This window comes from Pogona vitticeps, chromosome 7, assembly GCF_051106095.1.
Source record: "Pogona vitticeps strain Pit_001003342236 chromosome 7, PviZW2.1, whole genome shotgun sequence".
Taxonomy (NCBI): Eukaryota; Metazoa; Chordata; class Lepidosauria; order Squamata; family Agamidae; genus Pogona; species Pogona vitticeps.
In genome coordinates this window covers 8,427,383-8,443,341 of record NC_135789.1, presented here as the reverse complement: position 1 = coordinate 8,443,341, position 15,959 = coordinate 8,427,383, and the positions used below count along the sequence as shown (strand labels likewise).

At 51.4% G+C, this 15,959-nt stretch overlaps 2 protein-coding genes across 2 annotated transcripts; both read right to left on the bottom strand.

Moving 5' to 3' along the window:
• Positions 1–179: 179 nt before the first annotated feature.
• On the bottom strand, positions 180–8,275 carry LOC110082442 (taste receptor type 1 member 1). Its single transcript, XM_072977715.2, has 5 exons — positions 7,306–8,275; positions 5,558–6,343; positions 4,278–4,484; positions 2,815–2,935; positions 180–2,642 (listed from the first exon to the last, which is right to left on the bottom strand). Exons 1-5 carry the CDS (start codon positions 7,630–7,632, stop codon positions 1,702–1,704), a joined length of 2,382 nt encoding a protein of 793 aa, XP_072833816.2. The 5' UTR covers positions 7,633–8,275; the 3' UTR covers positions 180–1,701.
• A 3,000-nt stretch (positions 8,276–11,275) lies between these two features.
• On the bottom strand, positions 11,276–15,912 carry LOC110082441 (actin-2-like). The gene has a single exon (XM_078379076.1). It carries the CDS (start codon positions 13,102–13,104, stop codon positions 11,980–11,982), a length of 1,125 nt encoding a protein of 374 aa, XP_078235202.1. The 5' UTR covers positions 13,105–15,912; the 3' UTR covers positions 11,276–11,979.
• Positions 15,913–15,959: the final 47 nt, after the last annotated feature.

Genomic DNA, 15,959 nt, shown 5'->3' with positions numbered 1-15,959 from the left:
CTTATTTTTTGGTTAAAACTTGTGTTCTACAATGCCAGTCAATGTGTTTATAATTTTGATTGACTGTGCCTGGTGTTTTTCCATAACAGCAACATAATCATCAACAATAATAACGATGGTAATAATTCACCAGTTTATCCAAAGTGGAAGGGTTTTACTGGTTTTACCAGTTCCGCCCTCCCCATGAGTTTCTGTGGTTGAGGGGGGATTCAAACTCAAGTCTCCCGAGTCGTGGTCCATCACTCTGTCCACTGCTACATCACACTGGGATGTTTACTGCCCCTGTCTAAAGGTTGACACAGGTTTCTTAAAGCAAGCTTGGAGACAAACTGGTTTCCAGTTTTAGTTACACAAGGTAATCATGGTGGTGGCATCATGGTACTTAAAACCTCCTGCCGTCTCATACTAAGCCAACGGAGGTGCTGGTATCTGTATGGGGAGAAATCTAAACCAAGAATTATGAGGACACCCAGCTTGGTACATTTCTCGATCCAGCTGGCTTTATTCATTCCCCAAAACATGGTAACAAATTACAGCAATTGTACAGAATGCGCGTTCATGTAAACGCCCGAAACGAAACGGCGCACACACACGTTTCTCTTGAAAACCGACTCTGACCCAGACCATCACGAAAGGGGGGGGGATATATTTTGTTCAGAAGAGACAAAGACACGCGGCTGTTCTTAAAGACGGTGGCCAGGCTTTGTGAGACGTAAATAACCGACCAGGGAAGCTCAAACCCGCTGCTAGCTTCCTTTTCAGCCCATGCTCGGGAACAACAGGCAGGCAGAGACCGGCTGCCGGCGGGCATTTTGACCTCCATGTAAAGCAGTGTCTTTGATTACCAAATGAGCTCGTTTGATTGTCCAGGCCATGCAAATGGAGGAGACGCTGTGAGGTACGTAGCTCCGAGAAAGAGAGGGACAGCTTCAAAAGTATGAAGGCGCCGAATGCCAGATGCCAGCCTTGACCTCATGGGCGTTATCACATTGGGTGGCTCTTTAAAACAAACCTTTCACCCGCTTTTCAGATCACCCATGCAAACGGCACAGAGAGCGAGTGAGCGAGCATGAGAGAGATGGAAAAGCGGTTCGCTTGTAATGCGTACGTGGGACTCGCCTCTTTTTCAGGTGGGCTTGGTGAGCCTGCCATAGGCGATCCACCAACCCTGAATCGTAAGGACCTCCGGAGCGTATGTGTTCCCAAAAGCTGGCGTGGTTTCCTGGCTGCAAGGCTCTCGGGAAGGGAGATCCCTGGTGGTGGAGCTTCTTTTTGATTGAGGGGGAAAAATCTTCCTCTGCTCTCCATCATCCTTTCTCTAAGTGGGCATGCCAAGGGGCGGGAGGGGCAGCTGCTTCGTTGTAAGAAGACGCAGCCTTAAAATCGAGGAATGCTCTGCAAATGGGGTTTGGGCATTCTGCACCAAAGTCTGACGCCCCCAGGTGAGGCGCCGGTGGTGCGCAGGTGTGTGCTTGGCACACCTCTTCCGATTTGCCTCCACGCTGCAAGACGCCCCACCCGCCGGCTTTCCCCTGCTTTCCCGTGTCCCTTTCTTGAGTCTCCAGCAAGATCTCACCTCTGACCCTCACACCGGGGTTTTCTAGACCCCGGTGAGTGTTGAGAGCGTTTCCTGCTTGGGCCTTAAGAGTCCCAGGCCAGGTTGTTCTCGCCGGAAGCAAAAAGCCACAGCCTGTGCCGTGCTCAAGGCGTCATGGTTTGCGGGGTGGCCGTGTAAGTCTGGATGCAGGTCTGGAAGTGAGCCACAGTGTTGTGCTGGGGCTTGAAGAGGATGATGTAGCACTTGGGGAGGAAGAAAGTGCACAGGATGGCATAGACGCTCGTCTGGACGGTGAACATCTGCAGGGTGGCGATCTGCCGGCCCTTGCCCTCGGTGGTGGCATAGATGAGCATAAAGGAGCCCCAGCCCATCAGAAAGACCAGCATGCTGAGGGCCAGCAGCCGCGCCTCGCTGTAGTTCTTGGGCAGGTTCCGGCCCCAGAAGGCCAGGGCGAAGCAGGCTGCTCCCAGCAGTCCCAGGAAGCCCAGCACGGAGCCCAGGCCCGAGACGTGCCCTTCGGAGCAGCGCAGGAAGATCTCCCGAGGGCTGACAACGTCGGCTTGCAAGGAGGGCGGGGATAAACTGAGCCAGAGGGCGCAGAGGCCGCCTTGCAGCAGGACGCTGAGGCCGAGCGAGGCGTACGCGCCCTGGTACTTGAGCCAGAGCTTGTGAGCCCAGGGCAGCCGCCGGGCCAGCTTGAAGATGAAGACGATCTGGCAGGAGCGGACCAGCAGGCAGGAAATGCAGAGGGTGAAGCTCAGGGCAAAGATGGGCTGCCGGACCAAGCAGCCCAGAGGGGTGGGCTCCACCACAAAGAGCAGAGTGGTGGTGCAGGACGCCAGGAGGGAGACCAGCATCACAAAGGCCAGCTTCCCGCCGGCGGCCCTCACCACGGGCGTCTGCCGGTGGAGGGCAAACACCAGCAGGCAGCCGCACAGAAGGGAGAAGTCCACCAGGGAGACGATGATCAAGGCGGCCACGGTGGTATCGCGGATGCTGAGAAAAGTGATGACAGGGTAGAAGCAGGTGCTGCTCCTCTTGGGGGACCACATCTGGGGGGGACACGGCAGACAGAAGTCCGAATCTAAAGGGGTGGGGAGGAGGAGGAGAAGGACAGGGAGAGATGAGGTGGTCAGCAAGGGGCAGCTTCTCCTTGGACAACCCAGAGCAAAAGGAGGGGGGACCGAGTGAGTGGCAAGCGGCCAGTGCAGACCCACCAGCGAGGGTGCACGACTCGGGTCAGATCGGGGGCTTACTCGTTTGGTTCTGGTAGGTTCCTTCCGGGCAGCTGTCACAACGACAGGTGCACTCGTCCAAGGTATGCTTGCTTCGGATCTGCCCCGCCTTGCACTCCGTCACGCAAGTGGATGTGGGAACCTCGGGAAGAAACAGTGAGTCAAGCGGAGGGTTTTGTTGTTGTTGTTGCTGCCAGGAAAGCCGCTCAAAAGGGCTTGTCTTGGGCCTTCCGCTAGTTGAGGTGCTCCAAGCGGCAGGGGGCACTTCCTGCCTGCCTGAGACCCACCAGCAGCTTCTTTTAACTACGTGTAGTGAATAGATAGAGTGACCGACTAGGAGCTTGGAGAACAGGGTTCAAATCCCCACTCGGTCAAGGAAACTGGCTGGGGAACTGAGGTAGATCAAGCCTCTCGTTGAATGGCTTACTTACCTTGAAAGCCCTGTTAGGGTTGCTATAAGTTAGTACACGGGAACGTAGCCCGCTGGCCTACCAGAGTGCCACACGAGTCCAGAAGGACGTCCCAAAAGATTCTTTCGAGTGGGGATTTCCAAGCAGGGAGAGTTTCTGCAGGCAGAGCAGCCTGCTTCACTCACCCACGTCTCTGCAATGGCCAGAGGATTGCTCCCTGGGGGGTTGATGATGAAACACTGACCAAGGCAGAGGGGCAAACCCTGAAGACGGAGGCCACGCTTTGCCAGAGCTTCTGAACCCGGGCCTTTTCTTTGGTAGCTCCTGCAACGTCGGCACGAATGTCTGTCCAAAATTCGCCCGGCCCCTTCCTTGGTAGCACTCAAGAAATCTTTGAAAGCTCTTCTCTTCAGGCAGGCTTTGCAATCTATTTCATCTAATAACCACTGGTTATGTATATTTAACACTGATTGCTGCCCCCTGCTGTGTTTTCAGTGTTTATTAATTCTGAATTTTGTTGCTGATGCTTTGATCTGCTGTTCGCTTTATTTCACGATGCGATTATATCGTATATTTATGATGATTAACTGTGTTTTGCTCTTGCTGTATACCACCTAGCGTGGCCTCCGGCCAGATGGTGTGATATAAAAGCGAACGAACGAACGAACGAACGAACGAACGAACCAACCAACCAACCAACCAACCAACCAACCAACCAACCAACCAACCAACCAACCAACCAACTAAAATTATTTGTTTGCTTAGTTATGCATCAGAATATTAATTCTAGAAAATTAATTATAATTCTAAATTCTCATTCTAATAAATTATGAAAATAAAGAAATAAGCAAGCAAATAAATAAAATAGCTTGCTCTTGGAGCAAGGCCAGTGGAAGGGGTGGGCACCAGTTTGGATTGAGAGACCCAAATACCAAACAGACAGCAGTTGAAACCACCACCACCTGCCCCCGTGCAAGTCAAGCGGACGTGGCTCAAGGTGCCCCCACGCCAAAACCAGCTCTTCCCCAAATCTGCCATCTCCGTCAGAAGCGAATCCCTTGCACGAAAGCTCACCAGGCCGTCTGGAGTTGGCCACTTGATTTTACTCTGGTCGATGATCAGGCTCTGAGCACTGTAGTTGCCGATGGTCTTGTGGTCCAGGGAACCGTTCACCCAGTTCCAGGTGATCACGTTATAGCCGAGGAAAAGGTCGGTCTGGTTGCTGAACTTGATGGTGTTGTTCTGCAGGGAAAAGTCCACCTGGGCCAGGATCTCATAAAGCTGAAATGAAATAAGAGAGAGAGGGATGGAGGGAGGGGGGAGATCCCTCTCTGTTAATGTATTTTTCCGTGTATAAGACTATATTTTTGTCTAAAATCTTTAGACTAAAATGTGAGGGTTGTCTTATATACGGAAGTAAGCTGAGGAGAGAACAAAAACAAGTGGAGGGGAAAGCAGGGATCAAAGCGATCCTGCAGTGCTTTGATCCCTTTCCCCCTACACTTGCTAAGCCCCAATTAAATTTCTTAATTTTGGATTAGAAAAGTGGGGGCACGTCTTATACATGGGGGTGTCTTATACACGGAAAAATATGGTATTTGCCAAGGGGAAGAGCAGGCCAGAAGGCAATTAGGATGAAAAGAGGACTCCTTTCCAAATGTTTAAAAAAACTTCACTGGCTGCAGCAAAAAAACACTCAACTCCCCCTGAAAAAGACCAGCCTTCCCCTCCTGTAGATGCTAAAAAGACAGCAATCTCAGAAAAGGGGCTACATTGAGTCGTCGGGCCAAGAGAGCTAAGTTGCGCATCCGGTTGTTTTTATTTCGGACCTGCTTTTTAGACCAAATTCTTGCCCAATGTAGCTCCCTTCAACAAAGCAAGGATGGAAAAGACAAGAGCTGTCTTTTTTCAGAAAGGGGTTACTGGGATGGGGTGGGCAAAAGGCAGCTTGGCTGGGCAGAGACAAACATGGTGGAGATACTATCTGATGGCCCTGCTTGGAGGGAGTGCCACCCTGGCCTCTTTGGTAGCCCACTGTGGCTACCATGTGTGGGCCAGCCCCCCTATTCCCAAAATCCCACTTGGCAGGGTGATGGATCAGCATCTTCTGTCTTCATCTGGCCAGCCCTCCCGTGGAGGAGGAACCTTCCAATGGAGACCTGGGTTCTTGGTGGCCCTGGAACCAGAGGTCTGTCCTGTATAGGGGGAAAGGGATCAAAGCGCTGCAGGATCACTTTGATCCCTGCTTGTTTTTGTTCTCTCCTCAGTTTACTTCCATATATAAGACGACCTTCAATTTTTAGTCTAAAGATTTTAGACAAAAGTATAGTCTTATGCATGGAAAAATGCGGTACCTGCCAAGGTGTGAGCACCTCCTTTGTAGGACAGCTTTCATGGTCACAGCCCAGGAGCTGGTGGAGAGCCTGGGCCAAAGCATAGATGGCGGCGTAGGAGTAGAAGGACCAGTGCCAGATGCGGGAGTTCAGCACGTCCTCCAGGATCTCCAGGGAGAGGGAGTGGCAGTCGCTACAGAACTGGTAGCAGCCCCCTACGTTCTTCAGAGCCTGCTGTTCAGAAGGGGAAAGGCCATTCCAGGGGTTGCAGCGCAGCGTTTTCTTCACGAAAGGTAAGAATTCAGGCAGGATGACGGGCTTGATGGTCAGTCCAAGGATAGTGCCGACGGTCTCTATGCCCGGCAGGTTGCTGACCTCCTCAGATAAGACCCACGTCTCGGGCGCGATCCAGATTTTCCGGGTGACCTTCAGCTCGACGACGACGCGGAAGAAACTCTGAGCGACACTGTTGTCGACCAGCAGGAGGGTGACGTTGGTCTTGGTCCTCTCTATGTTCTCGATCACCTTCTTCAGCTGGTCCCTGGAAACCAAGGTCCAGTCCCTGTTGGCCAATAGCCCTTGGTAAGAAACACAGATGCCCTGGGCCCTGGCCTCGGAGATCAGCATCTGGAGCGACGTCTGGCTGGCCTGGGTGCCATGGCCCACGGCCGAGACCCACTTCCAGCCCAGCTGTTGGACCAGAGAGAGGAGCCCACGTGTTTGGTGGTTCTCATTGGGCACCATGCGGAAGAGCAGCGGGAACTGCCTCTTGTCTGTGAAGATCTGATCTTTGGCGTTGTAGCTGATCTGGAAGGGAAGAGAGGCCAACGGGGGTTAAAGGGGACCTTGAATTTTTAAAAAGATGACCGCTTTTGCCCCAGGAGTCCTCTATAAAGATCTGGGTTCAATGAGCAGAAAGCATCCTTTATTTCGGGTCCCTGAGGACACCTGCTCCTCACCCCACCACCCAGAGTGGCGAGACTGACAGGGACTGAAAGCAAGGCCTTCTAGGGTGGGGTGGGGGTGGGTTGCCAGCCCAAAGAGGGAACCTCCAGAGCTGCTTTCAGAACGATTTCGATAAGCACAATATTTTAAAGTCTACAATTATGGCTCCTAACGGTGACATTTTCGAAGCTATTACAGTGGACCCTCGACTTACAGACGGCTCGACTTGCAGACTTTTCGAGTTACAGACCTCTTTGGCTGCAAAATTTAGGTTCGACTTGCAGCCAGAGAATCGACCTACAGACCAGAAAAAACCCCGAAATGGAACAAAAATGGAACAAAAACGGCCAGTTACGGGATTAATCGGTTTTCAATGCATTGTAGGTGAATGGAGACTCGACCTACAGACTTTTTGACTTGCAGCCACCGTTCCAATACGGATTAATTCCGTAAGTCAAGGGTCCACTGTATTCATATGTTTTGTTGGGTGGATTTTACTCTGCGCGCTTCCTCGGCCGGCGACACAATGAAAATGTGGCTGAGAAGGAAGGGTTCAGCAAGTGAGATACGTCCGTTGACTTGAGGCTCAGAACTTGATCATGCGAAGGTGCCACCTTGTTCTTTGGCGTTACTGACGGGGAAGGCTATTCACAGGGCTGGGTTTGCTCGACAGCTTTCCTGGGCTGGTTTGTTCAGTGCAGAGGAAATGCGGGATCATATATATCCCCATTCTCTCTGAGACCGTATCCCGTTGGAAGTCTTACGTTGGGCTCTGGGAGTTCAGCCAACGCGGCTGCGCTAATAACAAGACACAAATAACTCACCTGCAGGAACTGGTAGAAGGTGAGGATTCTGGACAACAGGTGCGTCATGTCGGTGGTGTCGGGGCCAACCACGGCAACGACTCGGTCGGAATAACCGGCTCGAGAGTTGTGCTCCCCGTCCGGATCCAGCTGAAGAACCGCCTGGAGATAAAGGCTTTCTTCGCAGGTGTCCCAGATATGGTACCCCAAGGTGACGTTGGGCAGCAGGTGGGAAGAATTGTTTATTTCCTCCACGGCCAACCTCATGGCTTGGAACTGAGAGTAGCCCCAAGAATTGAGTCTGTGGGAAGGGAGAACAAAGCCACGCTGAGAAACGCGTCCCATCATGGAAACCGCCCCCCCCCCCTCCGGGCGCTCACACGCCTTTTGGGGAAGTCAACCGGTTTAGACTGTCCTCCAGGTCCACTTACCCTCGAGTGGAGGGAGAATGGTGACAGACAACCCAAAGAGAACATGCAATCATCATCATCATCTTGGAATGGCAGAACTGGAAGGGTCCCTTTGGATCATGGAGCCCAGAAGCTCTCAAGGGGGCCCAGGGGGGAATTGAAGGAATAGATAGATAGATAGATAGATAGATAGATAGATAGATAGATAGATAGATAGATAGATAGATAGATAGATAGATAGATAGATAGATAGATAGATAGATAGATAGATAGATAGATAGATAGATAGATAGATGGATGGACGGACGGACGGACGGACGGACGGACGGACGGACGGACGGACGGATGGGTTAGAAAAGAAGGTAGATAGAGAGATAGATAGAGGCAGGCAGGCAGGCAGAGACAGACAATACACAAGTGCAAGAATCCGACAGCAAAAGCGCAGAAAAACATGCAGCGGAGCAATACGGTCTGAGAACCTAAATTGTTGCTAAAATGTGGGGTGGGCCTGGTGCCCGGATGACCCTAAGGATTGCATCAAACAAGCCTCTCTGGGGAGGAGGTTCCAAAAGCAGCCCCATTCTCCCCCCCACCCCCACCCTGACTTGCCCCATCTTGTGTTCTTTGCATGATCCCTTCTTCTGGGACAGTCCCAGAGGAACCCCTGCAGGGGCTGATGAGTGGTGGCCCCCTGCTTCTCCACTGCCCCCCCTTTCAGCACATGCCCATAGAAAGCAACACCCCTCCTCACCCCAAAGCCCCAGGGGGACGGGCAGAGCGTGCCCCACGGACTGACTCACCCGCGGCAGACGGGCAGCTGCCCCATGCTCCGGTTCCTCCCTGTGCTGTTGCTGTGGACCGGGAAGAGTCCCTCGATCATGAGGTCCCCGGGGAGGTGGAAGAGCGACGGGCACGAGGTGTGGGCACCCCTGCCAGGGCTGACCAGCAGGAGAGCAGCGGCAACCACCCAGGCCGCTGACATGGTTCTGGGTGTGTGTGTGTGTGTGTCTGGCGGGACTCCTTGGGGCGGGACACAGCCCCCCCCGTTGGGCTGGTGGGCTGGGTGGCCCCACCAAGGGTCCTCTCCCAGTGCCGGATCCCTCAGGTGCTGCTTCTCCTGGAGGATCTGCAGGGGCTGTGGGGTGGGGGGGGGGTGGCATTCCCATTTGCCTGGCTGCTTTCTGGGTGCTTTACATGCTGCCCGGCCTGCTTTGCTTAATGGCCAGCCAGGAGGGTGGGGGCTCTGGAGGCAGCTGGAGCAGGGAGGAGAACAGAAGCAGTCTGCCACCCTTTGAGAGGAGGAGGAGGAGGAGGAAAAAGCTGAGCAAATGGCCAGCCACCCTCAAATCCCCAGCAGGAGGCAAGGCGGGTGGCCGGTTTCTCAGCCTGCGGGACCTCCAGCCTCTTCATCAGCGAGAGGAGAAGCGGAAATGCACCTGACCGTCTGCACCATTTCATGCAGGAAGCAGTGGCAGCCCCTGAAGGGTGGGGTTTTTTTTGGGGGGGGGGGTTGCCAGTGTTACCCCACTGAATGCCCCTGGCCCCCGAAAGCAGTTGAGGAAGGATGCTCGAGGGCCAAAGGCCCAGCCAGGGAAGGGCCTCCGTGGGTCGCCCTGATGACTCCCTGCTATGCCTGAGGTGGATCAGGAACAGTAAGCAGGATCCGACTGGGGGGGGGGGAAGCCCCAGTCCCTGAAGAGCCAAAAGGCAGGAAAACGCTCCAGTGCAAAGCTCCTATCTTCCTGCTTTTCATTCTGAAATCTCTAGGCTTCTATGGCATTTTGACGTGGCAGCCGTGGCGGTTGCCGCTGCCCTCTGGTATCTGCCGACCGAGGCAGCCGCCTCCCTCTGCCTCACGGAAGGGCCGGCCTTCCTGATAGGTGGCCTTGGGTACCTCTCCGGCGACGGCTTTACTCGCTTTGGTATAAAATCCAAGGAAAAAAGACAAAGGGGGGGGGGAATGGCATGACTAACTACTATATTTTAATGTGAGCTTTCATGGACAAGTCCACTTCGTCAGACATATGGAGCGGGGGAGAAAGAATGGGTGAAACACCACTGCATTTTGCCATTTTAATATCTGTTGGAAATATGATTTTTGCGCTGTTTGCAGCCCCCCCTTTTTTTGCCCTACTCATCCTGGACCAGTTGGCCACCCTCAGCCAACGTGGCCACTTCACGGCCCACCCCTGAATTCCAGGTGAATGACGAAAAAATTTAGAAGGACCCATCCCAATACGGACCCCAAAGGGTCCTTCTGCTGCTCCGCTCCCACCCCTCCGGTGAGAACTATCCTCGGACTCCTGCTTTCCCCTTCTGGCTCTTCAACCAGCTTCCAAGCCACCAGAGAAAGGCTCCACTCTCTCCCATGGGAGGTCTTTGGTGAGCCCGTGGCCGCCGGCGTGGGTGCAGAAGACATCTTCGCTTGATCCTGAAGACCTCTTCAGAGGCTTCCAGGGGACTCATTTGCAGAAGAGGCCACCCCAAGCCTTTTTCCAGCCGGAAGGACCCGATCCTTCTAGAAATGCTTGCAGGTCTTAACTTGGGCCACGCTTTCCACCCGATTCACTTGCCACGGAGGACTTCTCATGACCAGGCGCTGTGGCATGGCTCCACCTGGTGGCTGACTCGCAAAACTACTCCGCTCACCCACCTGTGAGTTTGTGTGGGTGTCTGTGTGTTAGTGAAACTTCCTCCAGGGCCGGCGCAGGAAAGAGGGCGGCAAGTCAGATCGCAATGCTTTGGACCCGTTGCAAAGCGCAAGGCAAAGCCAGCCCCTGGTCTCTCTCCTGGGCCCAAAGGATGCTGGAAAGACCAGCTTCAAGGGTTTTTTTTGGGGGGGAGATGGGGGCTTTATCTGTCCCCTCTCAAGGGCACTCATGGGTAAGGCCAGGGAAAAAGGATTTGTTTTAAACATAATATTCATATGATTATTATTATTTTAATTGCATTGTTGTTTAGTTGTTAAGTTGTGTCCGACTCTTTGTGACCCCATGGACCAGAGCACGCCAGCCCCTCCTGTCTTCCACTGCCTCCCGGAGTTGGGTCAAAGTCATGTTGGTCGCTTCAGTGACCCTGTCCAACCCTCTCATCCTCTGACGTCCCCTTCTCCTCTTGCCTTCACATTTTCACAACATTAGGGTCTTTCCCAGGCATTGTTGTGGGGGACAGGAAAGGAGCCTTGCTAAGGAATGTGAGGATAGTGAATACATTTGGGTACCCCTCCTTGGGCAATGACATCATCTTGCCAGCTTATCTTTCCACCCCGGGAGCACATTAAGATTGCGTCTGACATGGTCAAAAAAGCTGATTGTCAATATCTCTTCTAAGAAGTCTTGTCTTCTCACAATGCACCTGAAGTGTGATTGTCTACTGTGTGATAGGCCTCAGTGGGTCTAACACCTTCTTATATATTCTCCTGGTAGTCTGTGGTATTCATGAAGCTCACCTGCTACACCTCATTTGGAATGAACAGATTTTTTTTTCACTGTTTAACTTTCATATCTATGCATAGAAATCAGGAAAACCATATTATCAATGATCTTGGCCTTGGTCTCCAGTGGCACATCTTTACACGGCCGTGGGGATATGGTGAGTCCGCTCCTCCCTAATTTTGTTTCTTTTATGTGTTTATTTGTTTTATTTATTTATAGGCTGCCTTTCTCCCAATAAGGGGACCCAAAGTGGCTCGCAATATTAAAAGAATAGAATTAAACGCATACTAAGTAAAACAATTTTAAAAAACACACAATTACAGGGCACACTAATTAAAATACAATGGAATAATCAGAAACAGGTAAACATTAACAACTGCCTTAACTTAAAAAGTTCCATTGATTCAGTGGCCCTACTCATGTTGCGTTTGACTCCTGGTTTGCACCTGGTGTTTCACTGGCTGAGTCCAGTGAAACACCTATTACTGATTTATTTTATATTCACTGGATATTTATGTTGACTGGCAAAGCGCCAATGCCCAGGGGCACAGAAGCTTAAGGTGGTCTGGTCTCTAGAGTTTAACAGCCCAGCAAAAAAGCAATGGTGCTGTTGCAGCCATTCCAGCACACACACACACTCCACAACATATATAAAGGCAACTTACAGGGTCGTCAAAATATTCCAAACAAGGTCCCTTTCTTTAACTGAACACACAAGGGACCCTTTCTTACCATGTGATAAAATTACAACACATTGATTCTTTGTGAAAAGGTTTACTAGTCACTCCCCAGCTGTTCCGATTGACTTTTGTGTATCTGTGTGTGTTTCTCTAGTTGTCCTTTTATTCTTCTCAGAAGCATTTCTTCTGCAGGACGGTGCACCCGATCTCCTTGTATTCCTGCCGGGTGACCCACATGCTCTTAAATGAAGCCAGGCTGGTGAGCACCGACGCACCAATCCAAACAGAGAACATCCTATCTCCTGGTGCCTCCACTTTGGCCAACACGCCTTTGGGTGCAAGAGTCTGGAGTTCCTTTAGAAGTCTTTCCCTTAGGCCAGGGAAAAGGGTCGACCCTCCTGCCAGGACCACATTCTTCCAGAGGGCCTGCTGGATGCTGCCGTCACATTTAGAGATGCTGTCCGTGATCATCTGGTGGACCCCGGGTGCTGTGACTCCAGCATCCCCTGGGCTGAAAAGGGTCTCTGGTGCTCTGAAGAGCTGGTCCCCAATTTTGACAGGATTTCCATCAGGGAGAGTGTAGGTTTGGACCAGCTTTTTGTCTTTCTCTTGCTCGGGGTCTAACGCTACATAGCACAGGTTCTCTTTGATGTCCTTCACAATCTCCTTCTCAGCAGAGCTCAAAAAGGTATGGCCAGTCTCTAAGAGCAGTGTCGCTAAATGTTTTATGATATCCCGGCCTGCAAAATTCAACCTGGAAATGGCATGAAGCAAGCAATGGCCTTTGTAGATGGGCACTGTCAGCGTGACACCATCTCCGCTATCTAAGACTAAGCCAGTGGTACGACCAGAAGCATAGAGGGCCATTAAAGCTTGCAGCCCCACAAACATGGCTGGCACCTGGAAATGCTCAAACATGATCTCTGTCATTTTTTCTCTGTTGGGCATGGGATTCATGGGTGCTTCCGTTAATAGCACCGGCTGCTCTTGGGCTCTCAGTCTCAGCCCGTGCTTGTATATGTACCTCCAGATTTTCTCCATGTCATCCCAGGAGGTGACTATTCCATGCTCCACAGGATATTTGAAAGATAAGATACCTCTCTTGACTTGGGCTTCTTTGCCGACATAAAACTCCCTCTGTGCCGGGCCAAACATGATGGATTGGAATTTGGGGTAGCCCACAACCGTCGCAACGACGGCTCGAGGAGCTTGCTCTCCAGACAGACCAGCTTTGCACAACCCCGATCCATTGTCAATAATGACAGCTGGAAGTTCTGGTATTCTGGAGCAAGACATTCTCTCAATCCAAAGATCAGGGAAATGGGGGTTTCCCACCACTTCTCGCCTTTCTTTTTGGTCTTGCAGAAAAGAATCCTTCGCTATCAAAATTCTAGAACCCCATGAGTCACAAAAAGGGACATCTTCCTTTTTCCTAGTGATGCACGAGCATATTGCAAATGCTTTAAGAAATCGATTCTTCTCCAAGAAGCCGTGAGTGGATTTTGAAAAGCATCAAGAATGGAGAGGCAGAGTTTTGGATCGGCCAACATTCTATGTTAGGCTCAAGAAGGAAGATTCAGAGCCTTGGGAAAGGAGAGAACCAGGATCTCTCCACCATGATCATGGAAAATGAACCGCAAAGATCAAGAAGTAAACTTTGGTTTACAACCACCCAGCAAGGAAGTCAAGCTGAACCATTTTTTTGTTGACACTCGGTTCAGTTTAGAAAGTCTTCATGGAGTACCATGAACTCAAGGCAATACCTTGTATTCTTGTCCTCATCGTACAGCCCAGGAAGGATAGCGTTGAGGTGACATCAGAAAAGCAACATGATGTCAGAAAGGAACATCAAGTGCTTCCCAACCTTGGGTCACCAGATGGTCATGGACTACAACTCCCAAAAAATCCAAGCCAACACAGCTAGTGGTGAAGGCTTCTGAGAGTTTTATTCCAGGAACGTCCAGGGACCTGAGGCTGGGACCCAATGGTACAAAAGACTACAGCCCTTGGCTTTCACTTACAAACCAAATCTCTCCTCTGACCCTTGAGACCCAGTGTGGCTGCATTGGTTACCGAGTCCTGGACCAGGATGTGGAAAATCCAGGTTCTGATCCTGACCTGGCTATGAAGCCCATTCTGTGCCTCTGACCAGTTTCTTGACGTCAATACAACCTACCTGATTGCAGGATTGTTGTGAGGAGGAAGGGAGGAGGAAGAAAAGAAGAGAGCCATGCATGCTCCCTCAAGATCTCCTAAGGGGAAAAAAAAGGTTCAAAAGCAATAAAACCCAATGAGCAACTGCTCATAATATGCAAAATGATTCAAACCTGTATTGGTTGAGCTAGCATAAGACTTGTTCTGCTTAGAGGCTCTGCATTTACAGAGTTAGCACAAGGGTAGCACCTGGGGATGGGATTTTCTGATTTCCTGGACTACCAATACCACAATACTCCATTCTGGAAGTTCTACCTACCTTACAAATGCCTGAATGTGGCTCACCTGGAAGAAAGGCCTCAACTGGAAGGCTTTGAGGCCGAGCTAGGCCTAGCTTCACCCAAGCTTCCTGTTCCTGCCCCAGTGCCAGCTGGGAGCTTTCTTTCTGAGCAAGAAGCTTGGGTGGAGATTGGCCTAGCTAAGACTCAAAGCCTTCCCGTTGAGGCAGGTTCTCAAGAGAGAAAGTCCCCTGCCCTTCCTGAAGCTGATGAAGCCAATTAAACTGGTCCCTACATATCTGGCTGCACTAATAACTCTTCATATCGCTAAAATCCACTTGAGACTTTTTGCAGAAATCCAGACCACACCAATGAAGGGATGAGGCTGTATAATATCTCCTCACCACCTCCTTCTCGAGCAGAATCAGGAAAGGAAGAACCAGCCGGACAAGGGAAATGAACGACAAACCCCATGCGGTTCTTTAGAACTTGTAAAAAGCATTTTTTATTTAAGCCTTTAAAAGAGGCAAGTGCATTGTTTAAAAGAGGCAAGTGCATTGCACCAGCGTATTGCATATGCTTTAAGAAACTGATTCTTCTCCAAGAAGCCATGAGTGAATTTTCCACTGCCTCCCAGAGTTTGGTCAAATTCATGTTGGTTGCTTCGTTGACCTTGTCCAACCATCTCCTCCTCTGTCGTCCCCTTCTCTTGCCTTCACTCTTTCCCAACATCAGGGTCTTTTCCAGGGAGTCTTGTCTTCTCATGAGATGGCCAAAGTATTGCAGCCTCAGCTTCAGGATCTGTCCTTCCAGTGAGCACTCAGGGTTTATTTCCTGCAAGATGAATAGGTTTGTTCTCCTTGCAGTCCAGGGGACTCTCAAGAGTCTCCTCCAGCACCACAATTCAAAAGCCTCAATTCTTCGACGGTCAGCCTTCTTTATGGTCCAGCTCTCACATCCATACATCGCTACTGGAAAAACCATAGCTTTGACTATGCGGACCTTTGTCGGATTTTAATTGCATACTTAACCGTTTATAGCTTTTCAATATGGTCTTTCAATGATGTCAGCCACCCGGGTTCCTTTTTAAAGGAGAAAGATGGAGTAATATATATATCCCTTCCTGATCCTCACCCTTGACTAACCGCCCCCCCCTTTCTGCTCCCAGGAAAGATGGCCCACTTTGGGAAGGAGAAGCTGCATGTGGGTTTTTTTAAGAAGGGCTGATCAGGCCACCAGGCATGTCCCCCCCCCCGGTCCCAATCCCACAGGACCTACCTGCCCCCCAAGCAGAACTGTGCCTCTCAGCCCCACCCCCACCCCATGCCGGAGGGGCTCAGCAGCAAAAGTCTCGCCATCATCAGACTCCTCCGCAGGATGCTTCCTCGGGGAAGAGGGAAAGGGAAAGAGAAGGGCCCCGATCCTTCCCCACCGCCTCTCAGGTGAAAAGGTGAAACTCTGCCTCTGGCGATGCCCGGGAGAGGCTGACACGAAAAGCAGGATTTTCTGCCCTGCCTTCTGTCTTAAGCGAGACCCCCCTGGGGGCAGCTGGAAAGCTTGCCTTTCTGGCATTGAAGTGGAATAAAGGCACAGTTTGCCTTGCTTGTTTTTTTCCCCCTCCTCGTCTCCCCCTCCTTCTTCTTTAGATGATGCCACGGGGTCTTCCTCCCTCCCTCCCTCCCTCCCTTCCCTGTCGGATCAGCCTTCCAAACCTTTGCA

What these genes read in the sequence shown, in the direction of transcription:
- LOC110082441 (XM_078379076.1), bottom strand. Translation starts at nt 13,104, where the DNA reads ATGTCTTGCTCCAGAATACCAGAACTTCCAGCTGTCATTATTGACAAT.
- LOC110082442 (XM_072977715.2), bottom strand. Translation starts at nt 7,632, where the DNA reads ATGATGGGACGCGTTTCTCAGCGTGGCTTTGTTCTCCCTTCCCACAGA. An exon ending in CCTTCTACCAGTTCCTGCAG is followed by an intron (nt 6,344 to 7,305) that starts GTGAGTTATTTG and finishes CTTCCCTTCCAG; the next exon opens with ATCAGCTACAACGCCAAAGA. An exon ending in AACCTACCAGAACCAAACGA is followed by an intron (nt 2,643 to 2,814) that starts GTAAGCCCCCGA and finishes CCACCCCTTTAG; the next exon opens with ATTCGGACTTCTGTCTGCCG.